Consider the following 25,515-nt stretch of genomic DNA (forward strand, 5'->3'; position numbering starts at 1 on the left):
CTACTGCAATAAATCCCATTCTGCTGTATCTAGGTTTACTGTACAACACTCCTCTCTATGCAACTGAACCCTACGCCACTCTGCTGTATGGCATTCCACTATACACTACTCCACTATATCTCATTCCACTTTACTCCACTTGACTATACCACAATATACTGTCCCAGAGTACACTTTACAACATTATGCACCACTGTATTGTACCACACTTCACTCAATAACACTCCACTCCCCTTAACCAAAGTGGACAAATATGACAAAATTGTTACTAACTTTGTAAAAACCATTGAAATTCACAAAAAACAAAGGTTACTCATCAGTTATAGTTAGGAAACCTTTATTTAGGTTTGGCACCTCTTAGCCCCCAACTATGCGAACCTTTGCGTTGGCTGGTGGGAGAAGTGGGTGGCCTGGGCAGATACCAATGAAGAATGGACCTGTAATGTCATCAGTTGGAACAGGTACATTGATGACCTTTTCATCATTTACAGGGGCACTGAAAAATCAGCCAAGGATTATTTTACGAGTATGGGGGGGTGGTTGGCATGGTATGCACATGGGTGGTGGACCGCGCGTGGAGGGAGGGGGTGGCTGGGGACTATGGGCATGAATGGGCGATGTCAATCTCCTCTGTTTCAGGTTGGACAAGTACAGATGGGGGAATGAGCAAGGGGGTTCTGATGTTGGATGCCACTCATAACTTACATATATTGCAGGGGAGATGGAAATGTTTTGATGTACCTCTATACTTTGTCATCGATGATTGCACAGCTAACATTTGTGTATCGTTTGATTTTGCAAATCTAAATAAAGCTTTAAAAAAAAAAAAGGATTATTTTAAGAGTACTCAATGAGAACGAACTGAACCTTAGATTCACAGGTGAAATAAGCCAAACATCTATGAACTTTCTAGATTTAACAGTGTTCGCAGCAGAGGGTAGACTATGCACTTCTTTGCATAGGAAGCCAACTGCTGGGAATTCCTTGTTGCATGCCAGCAGCTGTTATTTTCATAAAATAAAAACGAATATACTGTATGGCGAGCTCCTACGGATTAAGAGAAATTGCACAAGGGACTGCGATTTTCAGACAGCAGCTAAAGAAAGCATGCAGAGATTCATGACGAGAGAATACCACAAGGATATTCTCATGCAAGCCAAAAATAAGGTAGACACCAAATCTAGACTAGAGTTGGTCAATGACAACTCGCATACTAGGAGTAGAGGTAAGAGGGAGACAGATTGTAAGAAGTTTAGAATGATCACAGACTACTCAAGCGATGCTAATGACATTAGAAATGTGTTAAGAAGAAACTGGCACATTTTGAAAGCAGATTCTACGATAGGTGAGATTTACCTAAGTCACCTCTAATGTCGTTCAGGAGAATGCAGACTTTGAGAGACCATTTAGTACAAAGTCATTGCCCCACTGACAACAGACCAGCCTCCTTTGGAAGAGTGACTGGCTTCTACCCCTGCGGTAAATGTAAGGCGTGTAGGAATTGCCATAAAGTCCTGTCCTGTGATGTACCAGGTTTGGAGGCACCTAAGAAAATCAGGAGGTTCATGAATTGTAATACAAGTCACACAGTGTACTGTCCGGTATGCCCGTGTGGCCTAAGATATATTGGCAGCACCATACATCAAACTAAGGTGCGCATTTTGGAACACCTCAGAGCGATTGCCAACAAGGATGCAACATATCTGGTGGCAAGACACTTTGAAACGCATCATAGAAGCAACAGGGATCTGTTGAAATTCATTTGCATGGACCGTGTGCCCCCTAACGTAAGGGGAGGCGATAGACAACTGCACCTCCGTAGACTAGAGTCTAGGTATATCATTGATACCCAAACCAAAATACCAGGGGGATTAAACAGTGGGGAGGAAATGGCGATACATCTATAATTGGAGCATTGTTCAAGAACAGAGCCTTAAATTGATGAGATTGGGAATCTTGCCCGATATCACATGAAAAAATAATAGTAGATTGAAACACCATCTATGCAGTGTAGAATGTGGGGAGTGAAAATCTATCTAAAGAACCCATTCAGGGTTCAATAGGAAAGTATGGATGCTAGCACCAGCTGTTAACACTATGGGTTAACACTATGCCTTAGTAATCTGAGACTATACAGGGTGGTAGGATGTTCTTTCTCCTCTGCAGATCAGCTGCGGTAGAGTTATACATTGATTGCTGCGTACAGGGCATAGTAATATTTGTGATTTACCCAGTCAGGGCGAGAGAACTAAGATGGTATTGCACTGGTGTTTCATTTACTGCAATGTGATAGTATTTGCATGCTTTAAATAAATTAGTGCACGCTAATCAAGCCTTTTGTACTTCGTGGCCAGTCAGTGATCAAGGGCGGGAAGCCGCCCGAAACGCGTTTGGCAGTAAAGTGAGAGGCGTGTGGAAGACCTGAATGCTGCTGCCGGTGGCGTCTGTGTACTTACCTTCTTGCATGTGGCACACCTACCAGAGCAATCTTTGTGATGAAAAAAAATATATGGATATACATACATACATACATCAGTTCAGCTCCATTTTAACAGCACCTTAAACGTGCACAACATAATTAATGGCAGCAAAATGGCTCACATGGAAGCGTATGGATTCTTTGTCATAGTGAAGGAATTTATAATAAACAATTAAAACAATGTGGCTAATTGATTAGAAAAAACACAAATATATTTGCAACACTGAACACAAAAATGTATGCAGTCACTAATTATAACTAGCTGGAAAATCTTCCACAGTGAGTGATGAGCCACAGAATCTGCATGCATGAACCAGGCATGGGCACTGTCCATTCTATCACAGCTCACCACTGCCCACAACTGTACCAGGTAATGCCTGGAGAGAGTGCCAAATGTCCTTGCAGGTGGTTAACTCAGGTTTGGTCAGTTACTCTTTTCCAGAAGACAGAGCATGATGCACTTTTGTAGTGATTCAGACTGGGATGTATGTAAAAGTGATCTTGCAATTTCTATTAATTTGTTTGAGTAACATTGTGGTTAGAAGTTAGTGAATACAGTATTCAGTTTTGTTGATTTGCGTTATAGGAATATGAGCGGCGAAACAAATACTTTTGGACATTTTCAATAACTTTCATATAAATGTGGTCATGTGTATAATTTTCAAAAAAAATTAAAAACACACTTTATTGTTTTTTTTATTTTTCTTGAGCCATGTATGATCATGAGTACATTTGGTTCATTATTACATTGGAATGCAGTTTGTTATACATTTTACAAATACCAATCCTTTACAGCTGACAGTCAATTATTAACTTGCACAGTTCTTGTAGTGTATTACATATTTCAGAGACATTCTATTAATATTGGCATGAAGATAACTAGATTTGATTCCAAGTGCGTTAACTTATCAACTAAACTTTCCCACCTCCCACCCTGTTACTCTGGCTCTTCCGTGTGGTTTTGCCTCGGTTACCCTGGTATTGCATGTAAGGGCATGACTTGCATTTACTATAGTGCTGTGCACCGGGTTTGTTCCTGGGTCGGGCCCTGCTGTACCGAGACTGGTTAAAGGGCCTTCACTAAGCGTCGTTTACTACAGGGACGGGTGCAGGTTCGAGGGCCTTGAAAGCCTCCAGTATGTGGTCCCAATCCATCGAGATCAGGTTCTTTCGCAATGCTCGGGCTTTCTCCCGTCTAATGGCTGCACTCTCCGCTCCCCCCCATCGCACCACCTCCCCATGCCAGACATGAACTGCTGGGGGCCTTGTCAATTTCAATCTTATTGTTATGGAACGTTTAGCTATGAGTAACGCTAGGTTTGTGAAGCAAAGTTGCACTTTTTGTGATTGTGGGCGTCGGTGCATTCCTAGTATGCAGCTACCAATTGTTTCTCCTACGGTGAGACCTGTCACTGTTCTTATATTCAGCATGACTTCCGCCCAAAACTCATTTAATACAGGGCAGGACCATAGCATGTGTAGAATATCGGCCTCTTCTACCTTGCATCCGGGACAGTGGTGCTGTGTGGTCAGAAACATACGATGCAGGCGGGGTTGGCACTATGTAAGATCACGTGCTGTATAAACTTAAATTTGGCGTTGCGTGACACCTTTTTGGGGTATTCAAATATAGTTGTCCATTCCTTGTGAGACAATTCCCTCTCGAGGTGTCTAGACCATTTGTTACGTAGCTCGGTGAGGTAGATCCCTACATGCGCCCCGGTGCCTTTGTATAGCCATTTTGTAAGGTGATGCCCTTCCCCCATTAGGTATATCACCTGTACTAATTCGTGTGTTGGGGGTTCTTCTTTGGTTGGGGCCCAGTGTTTCTTTACATAGCAGAATATAGCAGTGTGTGTCATGTACAGGTTGCCTAGGATCCCATTTTCCCTAGTGAAGTTCTCCTGATCCATTAGGACTCCGTTGTTAAACAACACCCCTACCGTGGTGACCCCCTCCCCTCTGACCAGCTGAGGGTATTCCGTTTGGTGATTAGGCCTGTGGATGGAGGGATTCCTAGCAAGGGAGTGTTGTTGGTGTATGGGGGACGCTGGTGTGTATAGTGCATTGTTTTTTTCCAGTATGTAAGAGCCGTGTGCAGAAGCGTCGGGAGCCTTGAGAGATCCCGCTCCAGGGTAGTAGCAGGGTGTGCAGGACTCCTCGGTTGATGTCTTGAGCCGTATAACCTAGTTCGTGCAGGTTGCATCCAGCAAGCCAGTATGACAACCATTGGAGTTAACTCGCATAGCAGTATGCGTGGAGATGAAGTGCCCCCAGCCTCACTCTATCTGTCTCTAGTTGCAATTTGGCGAGTCCCACCCTTCGGCGGCCAGTCCCCTCTATCAAGTCCGACAATAGTGTATTTAGCATTTTAAATAGGGGGGTAGGGATCAGCAATGGTAGGTTTGTGAATAAATATTAAGAGTTGTGGGAGAACCACCATCTTAGATATGGCTACACAACCCATTACGGAGAGCGGTAGTGAGGTCCAGAAGGTCGCCTGGGAGCGGAGTGCCCTTATTGCTCTGGTCAGGTTGCCCTCTATTAGATCTTGTGGGGCTCTATAGATTTGGATGCCTAAATATTTGAAAGTGTGCTGCGCTACAGTCAGGGAGAATTGTCCGAATTGGATCGCGCATGGGAGTTCGCCAGGGCAGAAGAAAAAAGCTTGAGACTTTGCCTCGTTTATAGCTAAGCCCAAGACGTGTTCAAAGTGTAGGAAGATACTTGGCATTGGCTCCAGGGCATCAGTCAAGTCCTTAGTGTATATAATGATGTCGTCTGCGTACGCTGACAAAATATGTGTGGTGTTTCCCAATCTAATTCCCACTTGCCCTGCTTCTTTCTGTAGTCTGATGGCTTAGGGTTCCAATGCAAGCACGAATAATAGTGGCAACAGGGGGCATCCTTGTCGTGTGCCCCTGCCTACTGGGTATGTGCGTGATATATGATTCCCTGTGCGGACGCATGCTGTGGGGGCCATGTATAGGAGCTGTACCCGTTGTAGGTATGCCGGTGGTATGCTGAATTTCTCCAGTGATTTAACCATATATTCCCATTTGAGGGTGTTGAATGCCTGTCTCAGGTCTAGGGTGATGCATCCTGCATTTAGACATTCTGCTGGAGTGGTCTCCATAACATGGTACAGACTCCTAATGTTCAGTGATGTGCTGCGCGCTAGATGGAGTCGCAGATAATCTGCCCGCTTGCAGGAGAAAGACACCAGACAACTGAGTACTTAAGGAGGTGCGGACTGTTCAAGCTTAATTTGATGGACTTGGACATCTTTTGGCAATAATCCATACGGGTTGCAGGATAGCAACCATAACGGTTCTCTATAACCTCTGGAGGCCGACGAGCATGTCCAGTGGGGTATACAGCTGGAAGTTTGAACACAGTTGGTAATACCGATTGAGTTACGAATGAAGACAGATTGATGATTACCCTACGAAAAAGAGTTGTTTTTGTTGACAAGCTCCAACCGGGCTTGGAGGAGTAGATCAATTGTTTTGAAAATCCAACTACCAAGGGTTGTCGCTAGTCCTTTTTTGTCCTGAAGAAGACCCTATGTGATGTATCCACAAACACATAAACCTACAGGGTCGAAACGTCAATGTGTAACCATCTCAAGTCCAGGCTCACTATAGCAATTAATTTAGAAAATAGTGTAAGCTAGAGTGAAAGACCGAAAAGGACAGAGAATTTATGTTATTGTCTTGTTTGTTGTCTGGATTTGAAAGGTCACTCATTTCACCATATGTCACCACAGTCAACCACTGAATTGTCTGCGTATTTGTTATTGTGTTCTTTTTTAAGACAGCCCTTATTATTTTCTGTATAAAATTGTTTACAAAATTGGTGCGAAGAATAGAAAATCAAAACAAATTAAAGAATACATTTATATTTTTGATAACTAGTTGTAGGTGTGGTCCATTCATGATTGTCTAGTATAATTTATTAGTGATTTTGAAGAAATGTTTTGGTTCTGAAAGAGTACACGTGGTGCTTACCCAACGGCACCACTTGTAGCTTTGGGTCCACATGTTTTAGCCAAAACACCTCACCTGTATAGGTCAATTGGCTTTCAACAGGACCAAGTTTAGATTCCTGAATGGGGCTAAATAGGCTGCTATTTCCAGAAACTCTACATAATTTGCGTGAACTTCAAACTCATTCAGAGATGCCACATATACAAATTAAATTGGTTTCTTTCCTTAGTTCGGTATGTAAGGGTCAAGAGTGACATCATTAGTAACACTTGCAGTACAATATTTCACACTGTGAATCACACGGTGAACACTAGACATGAGACATTTATCAATAGATAAACGTGTAAAGAAGAGTAAAAATAGGTGCACATTCATTGTCAGTGATCTCATAAAAAGCTCTAATAGTATCTAGAGGGCATTGTTAGAGCCCTAGGGCATGTTATCAGCTGTCCTGTGTTTGTTTCTAAGGTTCATGCAACACACAGTAAAAAACCAGTGATCCATAACATACATGTTGGGCACATTCAACTAGTCTCATAGGTCATTAGAGGTAGGTGGACAATGAAGTTATACTTGTAGGGAAGAGGTATGAGGCTATGTATTCAAAGAATGGTCACATCTAATGCCACCAGTGTCTCCCCTTTTCTTTCTCCCTCCCATCCACTTACTTATTCAATGGCCAGCACCCGATTGGTACCTAGTTTCCTCCTCCTACCCCTGCCTATTGAATAGTGACATCTCCTGATGTTATTCAAGTGTCTTACCTAGTCCTTCTGCATCACGTGGTGTGGGTCACTGGAAGTACATATGTCTATGTGGTACGCCGTTCCAACCCTGTGATGTCAGACAGGTGTGGTCTTTTTCTGTTACTTCGCATCCTTGTAGTAAAAAAAAGCCCATTTGAGTTAGGCAGTATAATTCAACCACATGACGAATCTAATAGTACTTTGGGAAAATGAATCTCCACTCTGATTATTTTCCAATGTCAAAAAATATATTGTCAACGGGTTCTGGTACTGGTGTACAGCTCCTCTGATTAAACATGTTGCGTCTAAAGTGATGCCAGTGACTGTCCACATGTCTTTTTCAACACACCCCACGAGATAGAGGTATATATAATTTTACATGGACATTACTCAATAGTATGTGGTGGTCAAGATGGCTCAACCTAAATATGTCTCTCACTACTTACTCATTGTCATTGTCATTAAGGACATTGGGAAAGGTAACATTTCTTTTGTTGTGATGTGATGGCATTGAAAAATATGGGGTAAATATATCCCTGCATATGTAAATGATCGCAGCCTTCCCCCTATATTCAAATGTTTGTGCCTCATTGGTTACTTCTGCAGGAGATCCACGAGATATCAGATTCTGTGGGTAAATAGTCGATAAATCCAGTGTTGTTCTTTTTCAAATAGCACACGTTGTGGATTTCTTGTTTTATTGTCAAGTTGCTCAATCACTGCCCACTTTTGGTCATTTGCTGTATGTCCCTATATGTTCAGGGAAGATTTTCACAATGAGAAAGGTGAGTTCAGCATTACTGACTGTATGGGAATTTTAGGTCTGCATCAAAGTTTTTTAACCATCAGAAAATAGGAGTAACTAATTCCTGATCGGCCTTCCATATCACAAGCACATCATCTATGTACGTCCTCCAAAGTTTTATATCTTCAAGATGATTTTTTATAAAGGGGTCGGTTTCCCACATGATGAATTTTTTCTAAGTTGTGTACATACAGTGGCACTAGGATGGGGCAAATGCACCCCCCATCAAAGTACCATGTGTCTGGAGGTGCAGGATGTCCTCAAATTCAAAGGTATTTTTTCACTGCTAATAACCTAGAATTACAGGATGAAGTGTCTGGAGTTGTGTACTCCCAATTTTGAAGAAAAAGTTGTAATCATAGAGGTAGTTGACCGCTAGGTCGTGCTGGTGCTTGTTCCCGGGGTTGCATCCCTGGTCTTACTTCTTATATGCATCCTCTGTTAATTTTCCACCCACTGAACCTGAGTGTCTTCTTTATTTCGTCCTCTCTGCTGTCCCTGGCATCTCCTTAAAAAACAGAGCTGTTATTTAGCAAGAATCTGTGGGGTCTGTGTTGATTATAAGGGTTCACCCATCATTTAAATTGTGGTGATGTGGACTGTGGTGAGGGTTGGAAAAAAGTAGATGGGAAGTTATTGAAGGTGTGCCAAGTTTGTCCCCATAGTTTAACTCTTCATCTGACTCTGCGTCTACCCTACTGGTCCTCTCCACTACTCCATCCCTTGGAGTCCAAGGATCTACTATCAGTTGAATAATCAAAATGAAGGCTAATGCTGTTTTATTTTATACTGCCTTGGGATTTATGCAAAAAATGGATACAGAACTTTATTTGCCTGTATGTGCAAATTATTGTTTTTGCATACCAGGCAACCGTGATTAGCAATTTTAATTTTTTCTTAGAAATAGGCAAGTGTCTTCATTTTGTTTATACTTGGAATTTTATGTAGCAGATATTTTACCAAATATCAACATTTTATTATTGTAATGATTTTGTTAAACAATTAAGAATGCTACATCTCTATTGTAATACCAAGTGATCTTAGTACAATTTTACCTACCACTTTCTTATATCTGTTTTCCTCACTCTTTTCACACAGAGGGGGATATTCTCAAGAATGTGTGATAACTACCGCTAAAGTAGCATAACGCAACTCTTCACATCACAGTCCATCGCGCGAAAATAACTCTGTGTCAACGTGGTATTCTCAAGCCGGCGGCACCATGCGATAGTCCCACGACAACGCGTTAAAATCAACGCGACGCTGCAAAATTGCGAAACACCAACGTGAAAAAACAGTGATGACGCCAATCGCAATACAAAAATCAGTGAAAACCAGCCACAGGCCTGCAATCGCCATGCTACATGCGGGAAAATGCACTACAAAAGGTGAAAAAAACACATGCAAAAGCCAAACAACAGTGAAGCACACTGGAGTCAGCCGGAGCAAGTGCAGAGGACAACCAGAACCCCACAAGCACCCCGGAGGACCAGTCTGGGATTTCAGGGTCAGGGAAGAGCAAGGAGAAGAAGAGTAGGAAGAAAAGGTTCAGTCCGCTGGAAAACAGGATCCTGATAATGGAGGTGATCGAACACCATCAACTACTGTTAGTCATCTCCACTGTGTCACTGGCAACTAAAATTGGAATATGGCAGACCATTGTGGACAAGCTGAATGCAGTCGGAGTGCTGAAGAGGACAATGAACGAGGTCAAGAGGCGCTGGAATGATGTCAAGCGCAAAACCAAGCAGAAGCTCGCAAACAACCAGAAGGCAGCAATGCAGACTGGAGGTGGGAGTCCAGCACCACAGGAGGAGCTGAACGAGATGGAGGAAATGGAGTCCACAGTCATCAGTGGGGAGATGGTGGCAGGAGTTTGGGGCCCGGACACTGCTCAGCAGGACCGGACACAAAAGCAACAGGATGAGTAATGACCAGGGACTGGGGGGAAGGGGGAGATGGGCACAATGGCACACATGTACAAGTAAGCATAGCAAATCTTCAGACAAACCATGCCCCGGACCCCAAACTTCCACCAAGATACCAATGCACCCAAGAATTCAACATCCCAGCACTGTAGAAGCACAGACGTCAGAGGCACACCGCATGTAAGGGATCAGGGGCAGCCAAATCAGAGCTGCAGGGGCAACACCCCCAAAAAGCGGCACACACATCACATGCAGAGCACATCAACATTGACAACGATGTGGCACAATCCGCAACACGTCCACAACAGAACAGGGGACACAACTGGTCCCCCTTGTGCGCAGTAACTGGCCAATCACATATGACATGCAGGGAAATGTGAGTTGACAATGTACAAGTACAAACACACATCCATTAAGTTGTCGAAATGTCCACTGTCCCACATCACATAGGCAGCTCCCCACAAACAGTAACAATGTACACTGTCATTCAGTCTGCATGTAAACATGTACAATGCGTGAACATACATGTGAACACAATGTTAACCTGCATTTCCCCTTCACATTGCAGAGGGAAATTCAACACCTCCTGCAGAGCAGTCCCAACCTCTCATCTCTGATGACGAAGAGGACAATCAGACCTTTGACTCCGACACCCTCCAACAGCTCGTGGACAGCCTTTGCAGCCCACTTCCAGGAGCAGGTCAGCCCAGCTGCAGCGAGGAGAACCCACCCCCTGCACAGTACACACAGCAGGCAGCACCCACCACCATGGCTGCCTCCCAGGACCCGCACGACGAACACATGGCCTTCCAACTCCGTGTGTTGGGGTGCCAGGAGAAGCTGGCCGAACAGATGCAGGTGGGGTTCGACCGCATGGCAGCCAAACTAGACGCCATACGTGGGTGTCTAAGTCCGATCAGGGACCACTTACAGTCCCTAATGGACACCCACAGTCCACTCCATGCTCTTCAACGAACCATGGCTGACATCACCAGGGTCCTGACTGAGGCAAGAACGACTGGCTAGTCACAGTGGCTCCAGCGAGCTTGCCCGGGAATTGGGACTCATGCGGAGGCTCATGGAGGACAGGGAGCGTAAGCGTGCGGAAACAGTTGAGCAGTGGGGCCTGAGTCCGCAGTGTCGGCACTCTCTCTCCCTCTCTCCCTCTCTCCCTCTCTCTTTCTCTCTCCCTCTCTCTTTCTCTCTCCCTCTCTCCCACTCTCTTTCTCTCTCCCTCTCTCTTTCTCTATCCCTCTCTCCCCCCCTCTCTCTCTCTCTCTGTCGTTCTCCCACTCTGTCCTTTGATGGGCGCATGTCACACCTTCTTATCTGTCTTTCTGTCTTGCAAGCTGTGACTTACAGAATGCCCGGAGAAGACCCGCCGTGCCTCTTCATGATTGTTTTTTTTGTTTCATCTGTATTAATGTTTTTTTTTGGTTATATGATGTGGATGTGTGTTTCAATTTTTATGACCACACCTGTATGTTAGGTGTTGTGGTTGTGCGACTTCAGGTGATTTGTTTGGGTCATGGTTTCGTGGAGTTGATGTGCATTCTCTTTGTCTGAAGGATGCGGCGGGGTGGGGTCCGGGGGGGGGGGGGGGTGGCGGTGTGTGTTATTGCCCTCTTGGTGCTTTGGGCTGCATGTTCAGTTGCTCGGGGCATCTGTTGCTCTTCATGTTTGGCTATGGGCTATGCTCCCTTGTCTGGTGTCAGTTGTCGTTCGACTTTGCACCAGGTCAGAGCAGGTGTTAGTTTCCTGCTGCTAACGCCTGTTTTGTGTTCTTATCGCAGATCAGACCGGTCATTGTGAATGTTGTGGAGTGGTGTCACGGTTTTTTGCTCGGGAACGCCTACTCTGCATCTCATTAGCGATAGTTGCCGGGGTCATCCATGGCGATGTTTTTTGAGGATGCTATAGACGGAAAACTTGTGGTATTGGCTGTTAGCACCAACTTGTGAATGAGGCAGTAATTGTATCACGACTTTGGCTGTGATAAAGTGCAGATAACTCGGTGATAGCTCCTTGAGAATATGCCCTAATGTATCAAACAAACGTTAAGGATACTTGGTCAATTGATAACACTCCTTTGAAAAGAGTAAGAAAATACTGTTACATGGGACTTTGAATATATTATTTTATGAACTGGAGGAACCATCTTTCTAACATTAAGTATACATGTATTAAAATTGATGCTGGCCAAGGCAGATTTAACTACTGGCAAGAGTTAATGCACTAGAAGCCGCAATCAATCAATCAATCAATCAGGGTTTGTGAAGCACACTACTCACCCGTGAGGGTCTCAAGGCGCTACGGGTGGGGGCAGCTCTGGATCAGTCACAGCTTCTGATCAGTCGAAGAGCCAGGTCTTGAGGTCCTTCCTGAAGGTTTGCAGGGTTGGGGAGCGTCTGATGTTCACGTGGAGCTTGTTCCAGGTCTTGGCTGTGATGTAGGAGATGACTCTTCCGCCTGTTCTGGTTCTGCGGATCCGGGGGACCTCTTCCAGGGTGAGGTCGGTGGAGCGGAGGTTCCTTTTGGATACGTGGAAGGAAACTCTCTTGTTGAGGTATTTGGGTCTGATGTTGTTTAGGGATTTGTAGGTGTGGGTGAGGAGTTTGAAGGTGACCCTCTTCTCGACGAGGAGCCAGTGGAGGTCTCGCAGGTGTTGGGTCATGTGTTCATGATGCGGGGTCCCGAGGATGAGTCTGGCGGCGGCATTCAGGATTGTCTGGAGTCTGTGTAGTAGAGCTCTGTTGATTCCAGCGTATAGGGCAATGCCGTAGTCCAGTCTGCTGGTTATGAGAGCGTGCTTGACGGTCTTTCTGCAGTCGGGGGGATCCATTTGAGGGTCTTGCAGAGGATGTGCAGGCAGTTTAAGCTGGTGGAAGCGACGGCGTTGGCGATTCATGGAGAGGGAGGAGTCGAGGATGATGCCACGGTTTTGTGCGTGGTCCGAAGGAATGGGAGGATTCCCGAGGGTGGCGGGCCACCAGGTGTTGTCCCAGGTGGATGTGCAGGGTCCGAGGATGAGGACCTCGGTCTTCTTTGAGTTGAGCTTCAAACAGCTGTCTTTCATCCAGGCTGCGACGTCCTTCATTCCTTCCTGGAAGCAGAGTCTGGTGTCTTCGGGTTTCTTCATGATTGAGAGGATCAGCTGAGTGTCATTGGCGTAGGATACAATGCTGAGCCCATGCTGTCTTACGATGGTGGTGAGGGGGGCCATGTAAATGTTGAAGAGTGTGGGGCTGAGCGAAGAACCCTGGGGTATTCCGCAGTCGATATCGGTGGGTTTGGAGATGAAGGGAAGGAGCCTGATCCTCTGGGTTCTGCCAGCGAGAAAGGATCGGGTCCAGCCGATGGCAGCTCCTTGTATCCCCGCATCGTGAAGTCTGGCTGTGAGTGTGCGGTGGGAAACAGTGTTGAAGGCTGCCGAGAGGTCTAGAAGGATGAGAGCCGTGGTGTTACCCTGGTGGAGTAGCATGCGGATGTCGTCCTTGGCGGCGAGGAGGGCGGTCTCGGTGCTGTGGTTGCTGCGGAATCCAGACTGGGAGGCGTCAAGGATGGAGTGCTCTTCGATGAAGGTGGTCAGCTGGGCGTTCACGAGTCTCTCGGTGATTTTGGCCGCAAAAGGGAGGAGAGAGATGGGCCGGTAGTTTTTCAGGTCAGTTGGGTTGGCCATGGGTTTCTTGAGGAGTGGTTTAACCTGTCCCCGCTTCCAGTCCTCTAGGAAGAGGCCGGACATGAAGGATACATTGATGGTCAGTCTAAGTTCGGGTGCGATGGCGGCGGCGGCCCTGTGGAATATGTGCGGTGGGCAGGGGTCTGTTGGGGCTTCTGAGTGGGTTTTCTTCATGGTAGCGGTGATGTGTTTGACGGTGGTGGGATTCCAGGTCATGATGGTTGGCTTATCGGCGGCATATGGGAGGGGAGGTGGTGTCCTGCGTCCATTCGCTGACGTTGTCATAGAGGGCCTTGATCTTCAGATGGAAGTATGAGCTGAGCTTGTCGCAGAGTTCCTGGGAGGGTGTGATGTCTGTGGCTTCGCTGGGTGGTTTAGTGAACTGCTGAATGACGTTGAACAGTTCCTTGGTGTTGGTCGCGTTGGTCTGAACTTTGTCTCTAATGAAGGTCTGTTTGGTGTCTCTTATGCGCTGGTGGTATTCCTTCAGGGCGCTCCTGTGGTTGTTCCGTGCTTCCATGGTTTTCAGGTTTTGCCAGGTTTTCTCAAGGCGTCTGCAAGTGTGTCTGGCTTTATGTAGTTCAGTGGTGAACCAGGCGGCCTTTAGAGGACGTTGTTTGGCGGGGTGGCAGAGTGGTGTGAGTTTGTCAGAACAGCGGGAGATCCAGCAGTGAAGTTCTGTGGCTGCAGAGTTAGTGTCGGTCGTGGCGCTGAGGGGGTCTTGGAGGAGGGTGGTGATGAGGAGTTCCTCTGTGACCTTGCTCCAGCTTTTTCGTGGCGGTCGCGGTGTGGGCTTGGGTGCGGTGGTGGTGTTGAAGGTGAAGTGGACGCAGTGGTGGTCTGTCCAGAGGGGCTGGGTGGTGTGGCTGTAATGGATATTTGTTCTTCCCATGTGTGGGCGTGTTTACCAGCTGCTTAAGTCCGAGGTTGGCGAGTAGAGTGATGGAGTCGGGGTCATTGCGGTTGTCGAGGTGGAAGTTCAGATCCCCGAGTTGAATGTAGTCCGTGGAGGTGATTGCGTGGGGTGTGGCGAGCTTGGCGATGTTGGTTGCGGACTGGGTGCGAGGTCCTGGTGGTCTGTAGATGAGGGTGCCACGTAGTGTGGTCCTGGGGCTGGTCTGGATCTGGAAGTTGAGGTGTTCAGTGTTGGAGTGGGGGTTGCTTGTGCTGGATGTGGAGAGTTGGAGGGGGGTCTTGTGTGTGAGTCCCACTCCTGGTCGGTTGGGGTGGTCCTTTCTCTGGATCTTGTAGCCGTCGGGGATGGCCATGGCCGGAGGTGGCGTTTGTCCAGGTTTCCGTGAAGAAGCAGCGTCGGGGCAAGAGGGTGTTGATCAGGTCCCACATCTCTACAGCGTGTCGGTGAAGGGGGTGCATGTTGAGGAGGATGCAGGTCAGGGTATTGTTGGTGCGTGCGCCAGGCGGGCCTTCGTGGTCATGGTGTTGTTGTCAATGGTGAAGGATCTGCGGCAGGGTCTGCATGAGAACTGTCCGTGGGTGGTGTTCAGTGAGGATCTTGCGCAGTTGGAGTGTCTACCGGGATTGAGTGCGTCAAGGGTGGTCGAGTCGTAGCGGTGGGGCCTAGGGGAGCCAGGGTTCCAGGGGCTGGTCGCGGTTGGGTCGCAGTCGGGTCGCAAACGAGCGCAGACGGGCTTGCCTTAGGTGCGACCGCACAGCGCCTGCCATTAAGTAGGGGAGGGGAAGCAGGACTGGAGGTGGGGAGGCAGGAGGGGGGTTGTGTCGGTGGGAGGGGCCACAGGGGCAGCAGCGGCGGGAAAAGGCTGCCTGTAATCGAGGAAGTCAGATGCAATAAATAACTGAAACTATGCCCAAAATTAAAACTGAGGATTACCTAAAGAAACCCTGAAAACGAGTCTCCTAGCAAGTCAGGAGAAGACCAGGAGGCGCTGAGTAAATATCGCGGAGACGGCAGACTACCGGCGGGAACCCAGGAGGCGGAAGGGCTCAGGCATTGAGGCAGAGAGGCGCTGCAAGCGGAGCTGCTGGGGAGAGTGCTTTCCTGGACCGGAGGTCTAGATGTCACCTTTGATGTATTCAAAGTGTAAGCCAATGCGATTTTATTTTATGGTACCATGGCATTAATGGGAAATGAATGAAATACTATGTTTTCATATTCAATGTGTAGAACTGAGCTACGGTACTGCACAGGCCTGAATTTGATTCGAATTCTGTCTTGGGGGTTGTTTTGGAGCTCATCAAAAATTATTGGTGTATTTAACCCCTTCGCTGCGGCGGAAATTCCGCCGCAGCGCTGGGGGGTGCGGGGGGGCAGCATTGCGGTGGCCCGGTGCTCATGACGGAGCCACGCCGTCATGAGCCACGGTTGGGCTGTGCTCATGACGGAGTGGTTCCGTCATGACTTCGCCCACTGCGCTAATCGCCCGCACAGGCGGGGAATTAGCGCCGCGTGGGCGGCGCGGCCGCCAACAGCCGCAGCATGACGGAACCACTCCGTCATGAGCACACGGCAACCGTGGCTCATGACGGCGTGGTTCCATCATGAGCACGGAAGGAGTTATATAAATGTTTTAATGGCAATGAATGCTCTTTAAAATGTGAGCTTGGCAGTGGCATTATGTTGGAAATAAATTAAATGCAAACTAACAATTATTCAATTAGCCTTTAGTCAAGTCTTGCTAGACTATAAATTATTTCTTGACAGGACTTAAATAATTATTCCATTTCTCAAATCAAGCCTTTTTTTAAATCTCAAACAAAGCAATCATCTCACAATCGTGATTTGCTTACAACTATATATGAAAAGCATAGTGAATATACAATAAATAGCAGTTTGACATCCAGATGATATTGTATTCATTCTAATTCATCAGCAAAGGTCAAACAGAATTTTTGGAAGATACATTATTTTACACAGAGATAGTGCAGTTTCCTTAATGCAGTGATCTAGCCAATTATGTAAGTCACACAAAGAAAATAGTTAGCGTAGTATTTAAATCAGTCATTGTGTTCTCAATTAGTGCAGTTTATCTGAATTATATTTTCCAGGAGTTAAAAGTAATAAATCAGCCTATTTATTGTGTTAACAATGAGGTTCTAATATAAAAATAAGCCAAACAGTTAAAATAGTATCCTGTTGCTTCAAGGGCCTTTTAAAAGTTAGAGGTTGAGTAGAAGGCAGATGTGTTATGTTAGTATTTGAACTTTATCTTTTTAGCAGGCAACCATAATTACCACGTTTTAATTTCTGTTATAAATAGGCCAGTGCCTTTTGTTTTGTCTAAACTTTCAATTTTATGTAGCAGATGTTTTAATAAGCATTAACATTTTATTATTGGAGGTGTTAATGATTTTATCAAACAATAAAGTATAATACTACTATGTAGTAATACCAGGTGGTCTTAATGCAAATCTATCCTCCACTTTCTTAGATCTGTTTTCCTCACTCTTTTCCACATACTATATCCAAAATTGCATGTGCTGCATGCTGTAAAGTTTTTTATTTTGTTAATGTAATTATGCCGTCGTAGGGAGACAGGTGGTAAAACTCTCACTGAAAAGGTAAAAATAAAAATAATAAGATGCTTAATGATATGAAATTGGTCTTCAATTTTCGAAATGTATGTGCCTAATCTGACCAGCATATTCTTGGCAACCTGTTTGATAGACATATGTCAAGGCAAACTGGATATTATTTGATTTGTTCAGTTATCCTTCAAGGGTACAGAGGTGAACATTGCAATGGCTGAAGTCCTAAGTTTGTGCCAGGGGTTAAACACCAAAATACAAAGTTTATGATGAATGGTCTGATCAGTGAAAGACCAGGTTTTCTGTTTTTAAAGTGAGGACTAACATCTTAAACGATTTGAATGCTTAGCAGGCACAATCTTCCTGCAATTCTAGGATTGGTTGTGTGTACCATGTTAGCCAACAGTAGCTCAAACAGAAATGGTCCATAGACAGTAACAGGTCAATACAATAATTTAACTAAAATAAATTAAGTTGTTTACATTTTTGTGATCAAATATCACTTCCTCGGGTTCTGAGGAACTTTTCTTTGACAAGCCTAGTCTGTTCCCCTATAGGGGCCGATTCCAATGTCGGACAGACTCAGGTCCGTCCGACATCGGTCAGGAGCCGTAACCGACCGACCTGCTGTCATCGGTTACGGCCCTGGAAGTACGATGCGACCGAACAGGGTTCGGTCACACTCGTATACTTCACAATGGGAGCATGCATTCCGAGCGGAATACATGCTTGCATTGTGACAAGCAGGGGTGCAGTTCATCTCTGCACCCTGTGGCCGGCACCCCAAGGTGCCTGCCACCGGATACAGGGATCCACAGAGGGGCACCATAGGTGCCCCCAGGCTGCCATTTGGCAGACTTGCACCCATGGGGGCCCTACTCGGGGCCCCCAAAGACAGTTTCTGACTGCCTTTTCGTGCCGGAAAGACAGGCACAAAAAGGCAGTGAAAAACTGCCATCGTACTCCCTCGGTCGTAAAGAGGCGGCTGGGGGAGTACTGAGGGATTTCCGGATGGCGGACGGGCTCTCCGAGCCTGTCATCAGCCATCCGGAAATCCAAGTCGGATTCGTTTCCAACCGAGCCCATCGGAATGGCTCAGTCGGAAAGGAATCTGGCCGACACGTTCCGATTCGGTCAGAAGGGCTCCGACCATCGTTCGAAGCCCTTCCGGACGAAATCGGAATCGGCCCCTTAGTAGTAAAGGAACTAGTTTGAATTCACAGAGTGATGTTAAATCTTGCTGCAGCCATAAGATGTGTCAAAGAAAAGATGTGCACTATTATTTTAAACCCTTGTTCACACACATCTTAAGTAAATGATATTTGACTACAAAAGCTTGTAAATAAAAACATTCTTAGGCGATTTAAGGTATCTCTTCAACACTATTTACAAATAATAATACAATGTAGAAATTGTGAAGAAAAATATGAATCAACCGTTTCAATATGCAGTGTGTGCCATAAAAGCTGTTTGGGATGGTAGGCGTATCGTTCTGGTATTATTTTTTTCTCTATTTTGTGCAAGACCATATTTAATGAAAAGAACAGAAAGCCCAGTTGAGGGTCAGAGAGCTGGTCTTTAAGTATAAAGAAAAAATAATTCTCAACTAAATTGAAACACAATATGAGTTTGTTGAAGGAAAATCATATGAATGAAATCCCTTTAATGTGCTTACGGCAGTAGCATTTCATGAGAATAAGTAGCCAACACTTCCTCCTAGTTCTGCATTGAAGCAAATAAAAAAATACCAGATTAAAATGTAACATCTCATATATTGTAAATGTTTGAGTTATCTTATATCCACTTCAGGCCAAGAGGCTGACAGTTTAAAGGGTGAGAGTGTGGATGTATTGAAAATAAACAGCTTGACTTCCTGTGATGCTTGCACAAATTGATACACTATAAAAAAGACATATACCTTCCCTTGCTCTGGGTTAAGCAAAACATATCATCAAGAGGCTACTATTAATCTTCTATTAGGAACTAAGGACATCTTGGGTGGTGCTTTTCACTGACAGTTTGTCTGCTTTTTTCTTAACTGATTATATGTCATAGATGCACCCATTTCCAAGAAAATGTGAAAATTAAAGATATTAAATTTAAATATGAAAAATGAAAGTTACTAAAATATACTAGCAGAACAGATATTACATAGTGAAATCTAGATGGTCTTGTTAAAACTATACCTCCGATTTTTAGCCTCTCTCTTTTCATTTGCAATTTTTGTCTATTTTTGGTGAAAGATTAAATCCATGCTCGGCATAGAGCCACGCAGTAGAGCAATTTTTTTGCAGCCTTTGAGGTAGGTTTTGATATTCAGTCAATGACATAAAGAAGAGCTGTTTATTGTGCCAAAGTACTATCTCCCCTTCTTGGTATCCCATGTTATGCAGGTCATCCAGGAGGCAAATATTTGCTGTATCTGGTGTTGCCTAAAGCGAGCCAAGAGGGAGTTGAGGAGACATAGGTAGGTAGTTAATATGTTTATCAGGCATTCAATTATTTTAGTAATGAAGGGAATATTGTAGGTGGTCATATAAATCACAGGCAGCTCCCGGCCTGTTATCCAGACACAAAAGGCCCTGAACTTAAGATACTTCCCCAAGTGTTCTTAAAAACAAAAGCAAATCATGTACTGCAATTATACAGCACTCTTATAAGCAGTTCTCAATAGTAAAACTATTGTCCTCTGTGATGAATGTGCATTGGCAAAGCCAACATGGCGGGCAGCTTTTTGTTAGATGGAGTTTTTGTTAATAATTGGACAACTTAGTGTGTGTTGCCCTCTGTTGTCTCAGAAAGAAAATCCCATAATGAAGCAACATCTTAGCCTACGACGAAGTGGAACCTGGGAATAGAGCCCATTTCACGATCAGACTACATTAATAGAGCTAGACTGTAGCCTCAAACAAGAGCATTATGCAAAAGAGTTAAAGGATGAAGTTTACATTGTACACAGCAGTAAATGGCATGCTCACCAGAAAAATGTATTGCAGATACTTTTGACATAGGGACAGCTTTTTTTGCATTTTTAAGAACTCCTAGTTGTGTGCATGCCTTTCCTGGGGGAGCAAAAAAGCTTTCAATTCAATTGCATTTTATCATGACACATTTATGTGGAAAGGCAATTAGTGAACAGTACTGTGTGTCTCCCAAACAGCAAACACTTCCTAAACAAAAAAGCCAGAAACCAGCAGTTAAAATGTATCAAATAGTTAAATGAACACATACTTGTTCTATCTAACAAAATGACTACTTGAGCCACTTCACCAAAGCCGAATGGGAACACAAATGGGACAATATAACCCTCCGCGAAAGGCATAGCCCTGATGGACAGCCCAGCCAGCCAATCCCCTGAAAACCAATGGCTGAAGGGGGCTGACCCAAACCCCACCCTCTCTGTGCCTTTTAAGGTACGTTTTTTAATAATAAGTGACTTTTGATGTTTCCTACCAGTTAGATTTGCCTGTAGATACCAAAGAAAGGCATAGCACATGTTACTTGCAGAATCGTCACTAATTTCATTTTAATTCCCTATGCAGATAATTAACATCTTACATCAGAGGTTCTGTAGTTATAGCGGTGCCTTTCCTTTATCCATTCATACTGGAGCATGGACTCGTCCATGTGCCGACTCTTCACTATATTAACTCAAAATGAGCTTCAGTTCACCCAAGACAAGCAATGAGGAATCTTCCGGAAAAGGGGGCAAATGTGTTCGAATTGAGATGTATGAATTTGGGGGAAGAAGTTCATCCTATAGAATACGCAAGTCAAAGGTCAAAGTGACATTTAGGGGGATACCCAAAAAGTAAAAGTTCGTTTAAGGATAACACAAAGAAGTGATCGCACACAGGCTCCTGAACCGCAAAGACGTATTGTGCTGTAACCAGAATCAAATATAAACACGCCGGCGCCGGGACTCTATTCCCGCCAACAGCACAGAGCGTTAAGCATAATAGACAGAACTTTCAGTAGCAGTTCATTAGGTAAATCACACTAATAAAGTCTATATTTAATCCACGTGTTATTAAGGGGGAACAACCTTTACAACGCAACTTTTACAACGCACTACCATTACAACGCATTTTTTACAACGCATAATCCATTACAACGCATGATATTACAACGCATGACACTACAACGCATTTTTAAAAACTACCATTACAACGCATTCCATTACAACGCATACTACCATTACAACGCATACCATTACAACGCATAATATTACACTATACTATCCAACACTTACCCTACTGATGCACCCCCTGGAGTTAGAATAGTAATTTTTACCCCTATACTATCCAACACTTACCCTACTGATGCACCCCCTGGAGTTATAATAGTAATTTTTACCCCTATACTATCCAACACTTACCCTACTGATGCACCCCCTGGAGTTAGAATAGTAATTTTTACCCCTATACTATCCAACACTTACCCTACTGATGCACCCCCTGGAGTTAGAATAGTAATTTTTACCCCTATACTATCCAACACTTACCCTACTGATGCACCCCCTGGAGTTAGAATAGTAATTTTTACCCCTATACTATCCAACACTTACCCTACTGATGCACCCCCTGGAGTTAGAATAGTAATTTTTACCCCTATACTATCCAACACTTACCCTACTGATGCACCCCCTGGAGTTAGAATAGTAATTTTTACCCCTATACTATCCAACACTTACCCTACTGATGCACCCCCTGGAGTTAGAATAGTAATTTTTACCCCTATACTATCCAACACTTACCCTACTGATGCACCCCCTGGAGTTAGAATAGTAATTTTTACCCCTACACTATCCAACACTTACCCTACTGTTGCACCCCCTGGAGTTAGAATAGTAATTTTTACCCCTACACTATCCAACACTTACCCTACTGTTGCACCCCCTGGAGTTAGAATAGTAATTTTTACCCCTACACTATCCAACACTTACCCTACTGTTGCACCCCCTGGAGTTAGAATAGTAATTTTTACCCCTATACTATCTAATACTTACCTTAAATGTAATTTAATATTATGCGTTGTAATGGTATGCGTTGTAAAGGTAGTATGCGTTGTAATGGTAGTGCGTTGTAAAGGTATTTTTTTAAAATGCGTTGTAGTGTCATGCGTTGTAATGTCATGCGTTGTAATGGATTATGCGTTGTAAAAAATGCGTTGTAAGTGCATGCGTTGTAATAGTGTGCGTTGTAACGTCATACATCCGTTATTAAGTAACCATTGTATGTTATAGATTTTTCAATGGGTTCTATTTGTACTAGAGGAAGGTGTTACATGTTCTATCCAAATTAAATGTTACTGTGTTACACGTACCCGCTTCATTCTCCGTAAAGGCGCATCCAGCGATTTGTTTATTTGTTGAACGAAAGAAAATCATTTTATGCAAAAACATTCGGGGGCAAAATTGAAGTATCCCTTCGTTGCACAATAATACTATTTCCATTATTCTTTGTTCGCATCAAGACTAGTCAGTGAGGCGCTCCGATAATAAGTAACAATAGCAGCAGCAATTTACAGCGCTGAAAACGGCATACGAAATCAAGCGCTATAACTGAAACTGAGTATTTGTAGTAAATGTGTCGGGACCATTGCCCTCCCCGAAAAACAAAAGGCGCATTATTGTTGGCGGCATACCTTTCACAGAAGGCACCACGCAGTATATTCACTGCCCCTGTCACCTCCGTAAATGTGTAACTTGTAGACGTGTAGCCAATATATGTTTCCATTACGAGTAGATATTACAACCCACCTGATTCGTTTTCGTGAGGTGTCGTGCTGTTTAATTAGTTGTATTGGGACGTTTTTATTTTTTAAGTTGTAATTCTGGTTTGACATTTTTTAAAATGTACAGGTTTTAACAGGAAGTTCTCAAATCTAACAATCCCGTACGTGTGCTCTGAGCGTTCCTCTTGTAACCCGTTAGAAAGCTCCGAGGCAGTGAGGTGAGTGATGGATGTGTGCAGGTAAGGTGAGTGATGGCTCATGGCTCTGTGGTAGTGAGATGAGTGAAGGCTCCGTGGCGCTGAGGTGAGTGCGGGCTGCATGGCAGGGATGCGACGGACTGGGTGAAGACTTGGCTGTGGGGCAGTGAGGTGAGCGGCGGCTCTGTGTCGGTGAGGTGAGCGGTGGCTACGTGTCGGGGAGGTGAGCGGTGGCTCCGTGGCGGTGGCTCCGTGTCAGTGAGGTGAGCGGTGGCTCCGTGTCAGTGAGGTGAGCGGTGGCTCCGTGTCGGTGAGGTGAGCGGTGGCTACGTGTCGGGGAGGTGAGCGGTGGCCCCGTGGCGGTGGCTCCGTGTCAGTGAGGTGAGCGGTGGCTCCGTGTCAGTGAGGTGAGCTGGGGCTCCGTGTCAGTGAGGTGAGTGGTGGTTTCGTAGCTGTGAGGTGAGTGCTCCGGGGGCGGTGAGGTGAGTGGTGCCCGCGTAGCAGTGAGGTGAATGGTAGCTGTGTGTCAGGTAGGTGAATGGTGGCTTTCGGTGACCAGCGGCTCCATGGCAGTGAGGTGAATGGTAGCTGTGTGTCAGGTGAGTGGCGGCTGTGTGACAGTGAGGTGAGTGGCCGAGCAGTGCTCACCTGTGCACGGAGCTCCGCATCTGCTTGGCTGGGGCTGCTGGGCCTTGGCATTGCGCATCCAGGGGTACAGCGTGCCGTGTGAACAGTGCGTGCCGGGGTCAGAGGCACAGCCAGAGGCCGTGTGGTGGGACGCCTCGAGCCCTGATCTAGCTGTCAGCTCATAGTGTCCGTGCACGCTGCCCCCTCTGACGCACGCTGCCCCTAGAGGCACTCCCCCACAGATGGGCTGTGTCTGCGCGTACAGACAGGCTGGGGGGCTCTGCCGGAGGTACTCCAGCTCGTCTCCACGAGCTCCATAGCCATTCTCAAAGTAAACCCCCGTGCCGTCCATGGCCGGCGCCTCAGGGGCGACCCGGGCGAGGTGGCCACAGCTCTTTCGAGAGACCCGCGCCGGAGCCTCGCAGTGCAGGGGTGAGCAGTCACACCGCAGAGGGCAGGTGGGGTACCCGTCCTCCCAGGCCCTCCTGAGGCGCCCTGCCCATGCCTATAGGGTAAATAAGCGTCACCGTCGAGGCACCTCGTCCAGTCAGCTCACGGTGGAATCAGTCAGATGCTCGGAAGCAACAGGTATTCATTCACCAGTGCCCCCTCCCTCCCACTGAGTTTACAGGGCATCGCACGCATCTAGCGCTTGCTCAGTTTACTTAAGGCTTGTCACTATTTACCCACCAGTGCAGGTCCGAGCAAAGCCTTCTAAACGTTTAGTAAGTGGTTTCGAGGCACATTCATATGGGAAACGTACTGCTGACCATCATTCACAACCACAAGCGCAATGCAGCGGGATTAAAGGTCTGTTTCTGCAGTATGTCACTGATGAGACTCATATACTCACGGCCGCCCGCCTAGCCTTAAACAAAACCCCGCGGACGGCATCCGTGCCACTACTAAAACAGCTTCATTGGCTGCCCATTAGAAAAAGGGCCCTCTTCAAACTGCTGTGCCTCGTATTTAAGGCACTCCATGGACAGGGACCTAAATATCTCTTGGAAAAGCTGGAATGGTACATTCCCTCGCGACTCTTAAGGTCCAGCAGCCAAAAGCTTCTCCTAGTGCCTAAAATCAAAAAAGCAAAGATAGGGGGCCGTGCCTTCTCCTACCTGGCTCCAAAACATTGGAATGCATTGCCTCTAGAACTGCGCTCCTGCCCCTCGTTAACTATTTTTAAGAATCATTTAAAAACCTGGCTATTCAACTGATACATTTCGCTGTAGAAGCCCGCCGCCCAGGCGCCTAGAGATCCCCTTGGGGATGATTTGTGCGCCATATAAATAAAAATAATAATAATAAAATAATATGAAATGGAGATGATCTGGCTACTTATTAGGAATCTCCAGTGCTCTAGGCCAACGCCCTCTTCCCATTCCTTGCTCAGTGAGGTCATTCACCCCTCAGAACAGCATCCCTTTCCTTTTTACAGATTTAGAGACAGGTGCCGAAACCTCAGTACCACACTCCAGTTCTCCATCAAATCAGATTTGAAGACCATCATGAGAAATGAAAGTAGACGGTAAGGCCCACCAAGCTGCCTTGTGCCTGTGCCCGAGTGGCAGCCAACCCACAGTGGGGGGAGAGTACTACCATTACAGACAGAAGCTTGTGAAATGACTGAATAAATCCACCAGCAAAGTGACTGAGCGGAGGATTCTGTGTCTTTTTAGCTGGACCAAAATGAACAAAAAGTGAGTTACAACGCTGAACTGTTTCAATTATGTAAATGAAAATTGATCTGTGAATATTTCAGATGTGCCAGGCCTTTACTTCTTTTGCAACTGGATTAAGGAAAATAACAGGAAGAGAAAGTTCT

General features: G+C 45.6%; 1 protein-coding gene across 1 annotated transcript in view; it reads right to left on the reverse strand.

Annotated features, from left to right (window-relative positions):
* LOC146862791 (pancreas/duodenum homeobox protein 1-like) overlaps positions 1–24,236 on the reverse strand; it is a 28,547-nt gene extending 4,311 nt beyond the window's left edge. Inside the window, exon 1 of the mRNA XM_085643298.1 lies at positions 23,712–24,236. Within this exon, the coding sequence (XP_085499424.1) occupies positions 23,712–24,042 (331 nt within the window). The 5' untranslated portion in view covers positions 24,043–24,236. The remainder of the gene's footprint in view (positions 1–23,711) is intronic.
* Between the last annotated feature and the right edge of the window lie 1,279 nt (positions 24,237–25,515).

Source organism: Triturus cristatus, chromosome 2_2 (assembly GCF_964204655.1).
Source record: "Triturus cristatus chromosome 2_2, aTriCri1.1, whole genome shotgun sequence".
NCBI lineage: Eukaryota > Metazoa > Chordata > Amphibia > Caudata > Salamandridae > Triturus > Triturus cristatus.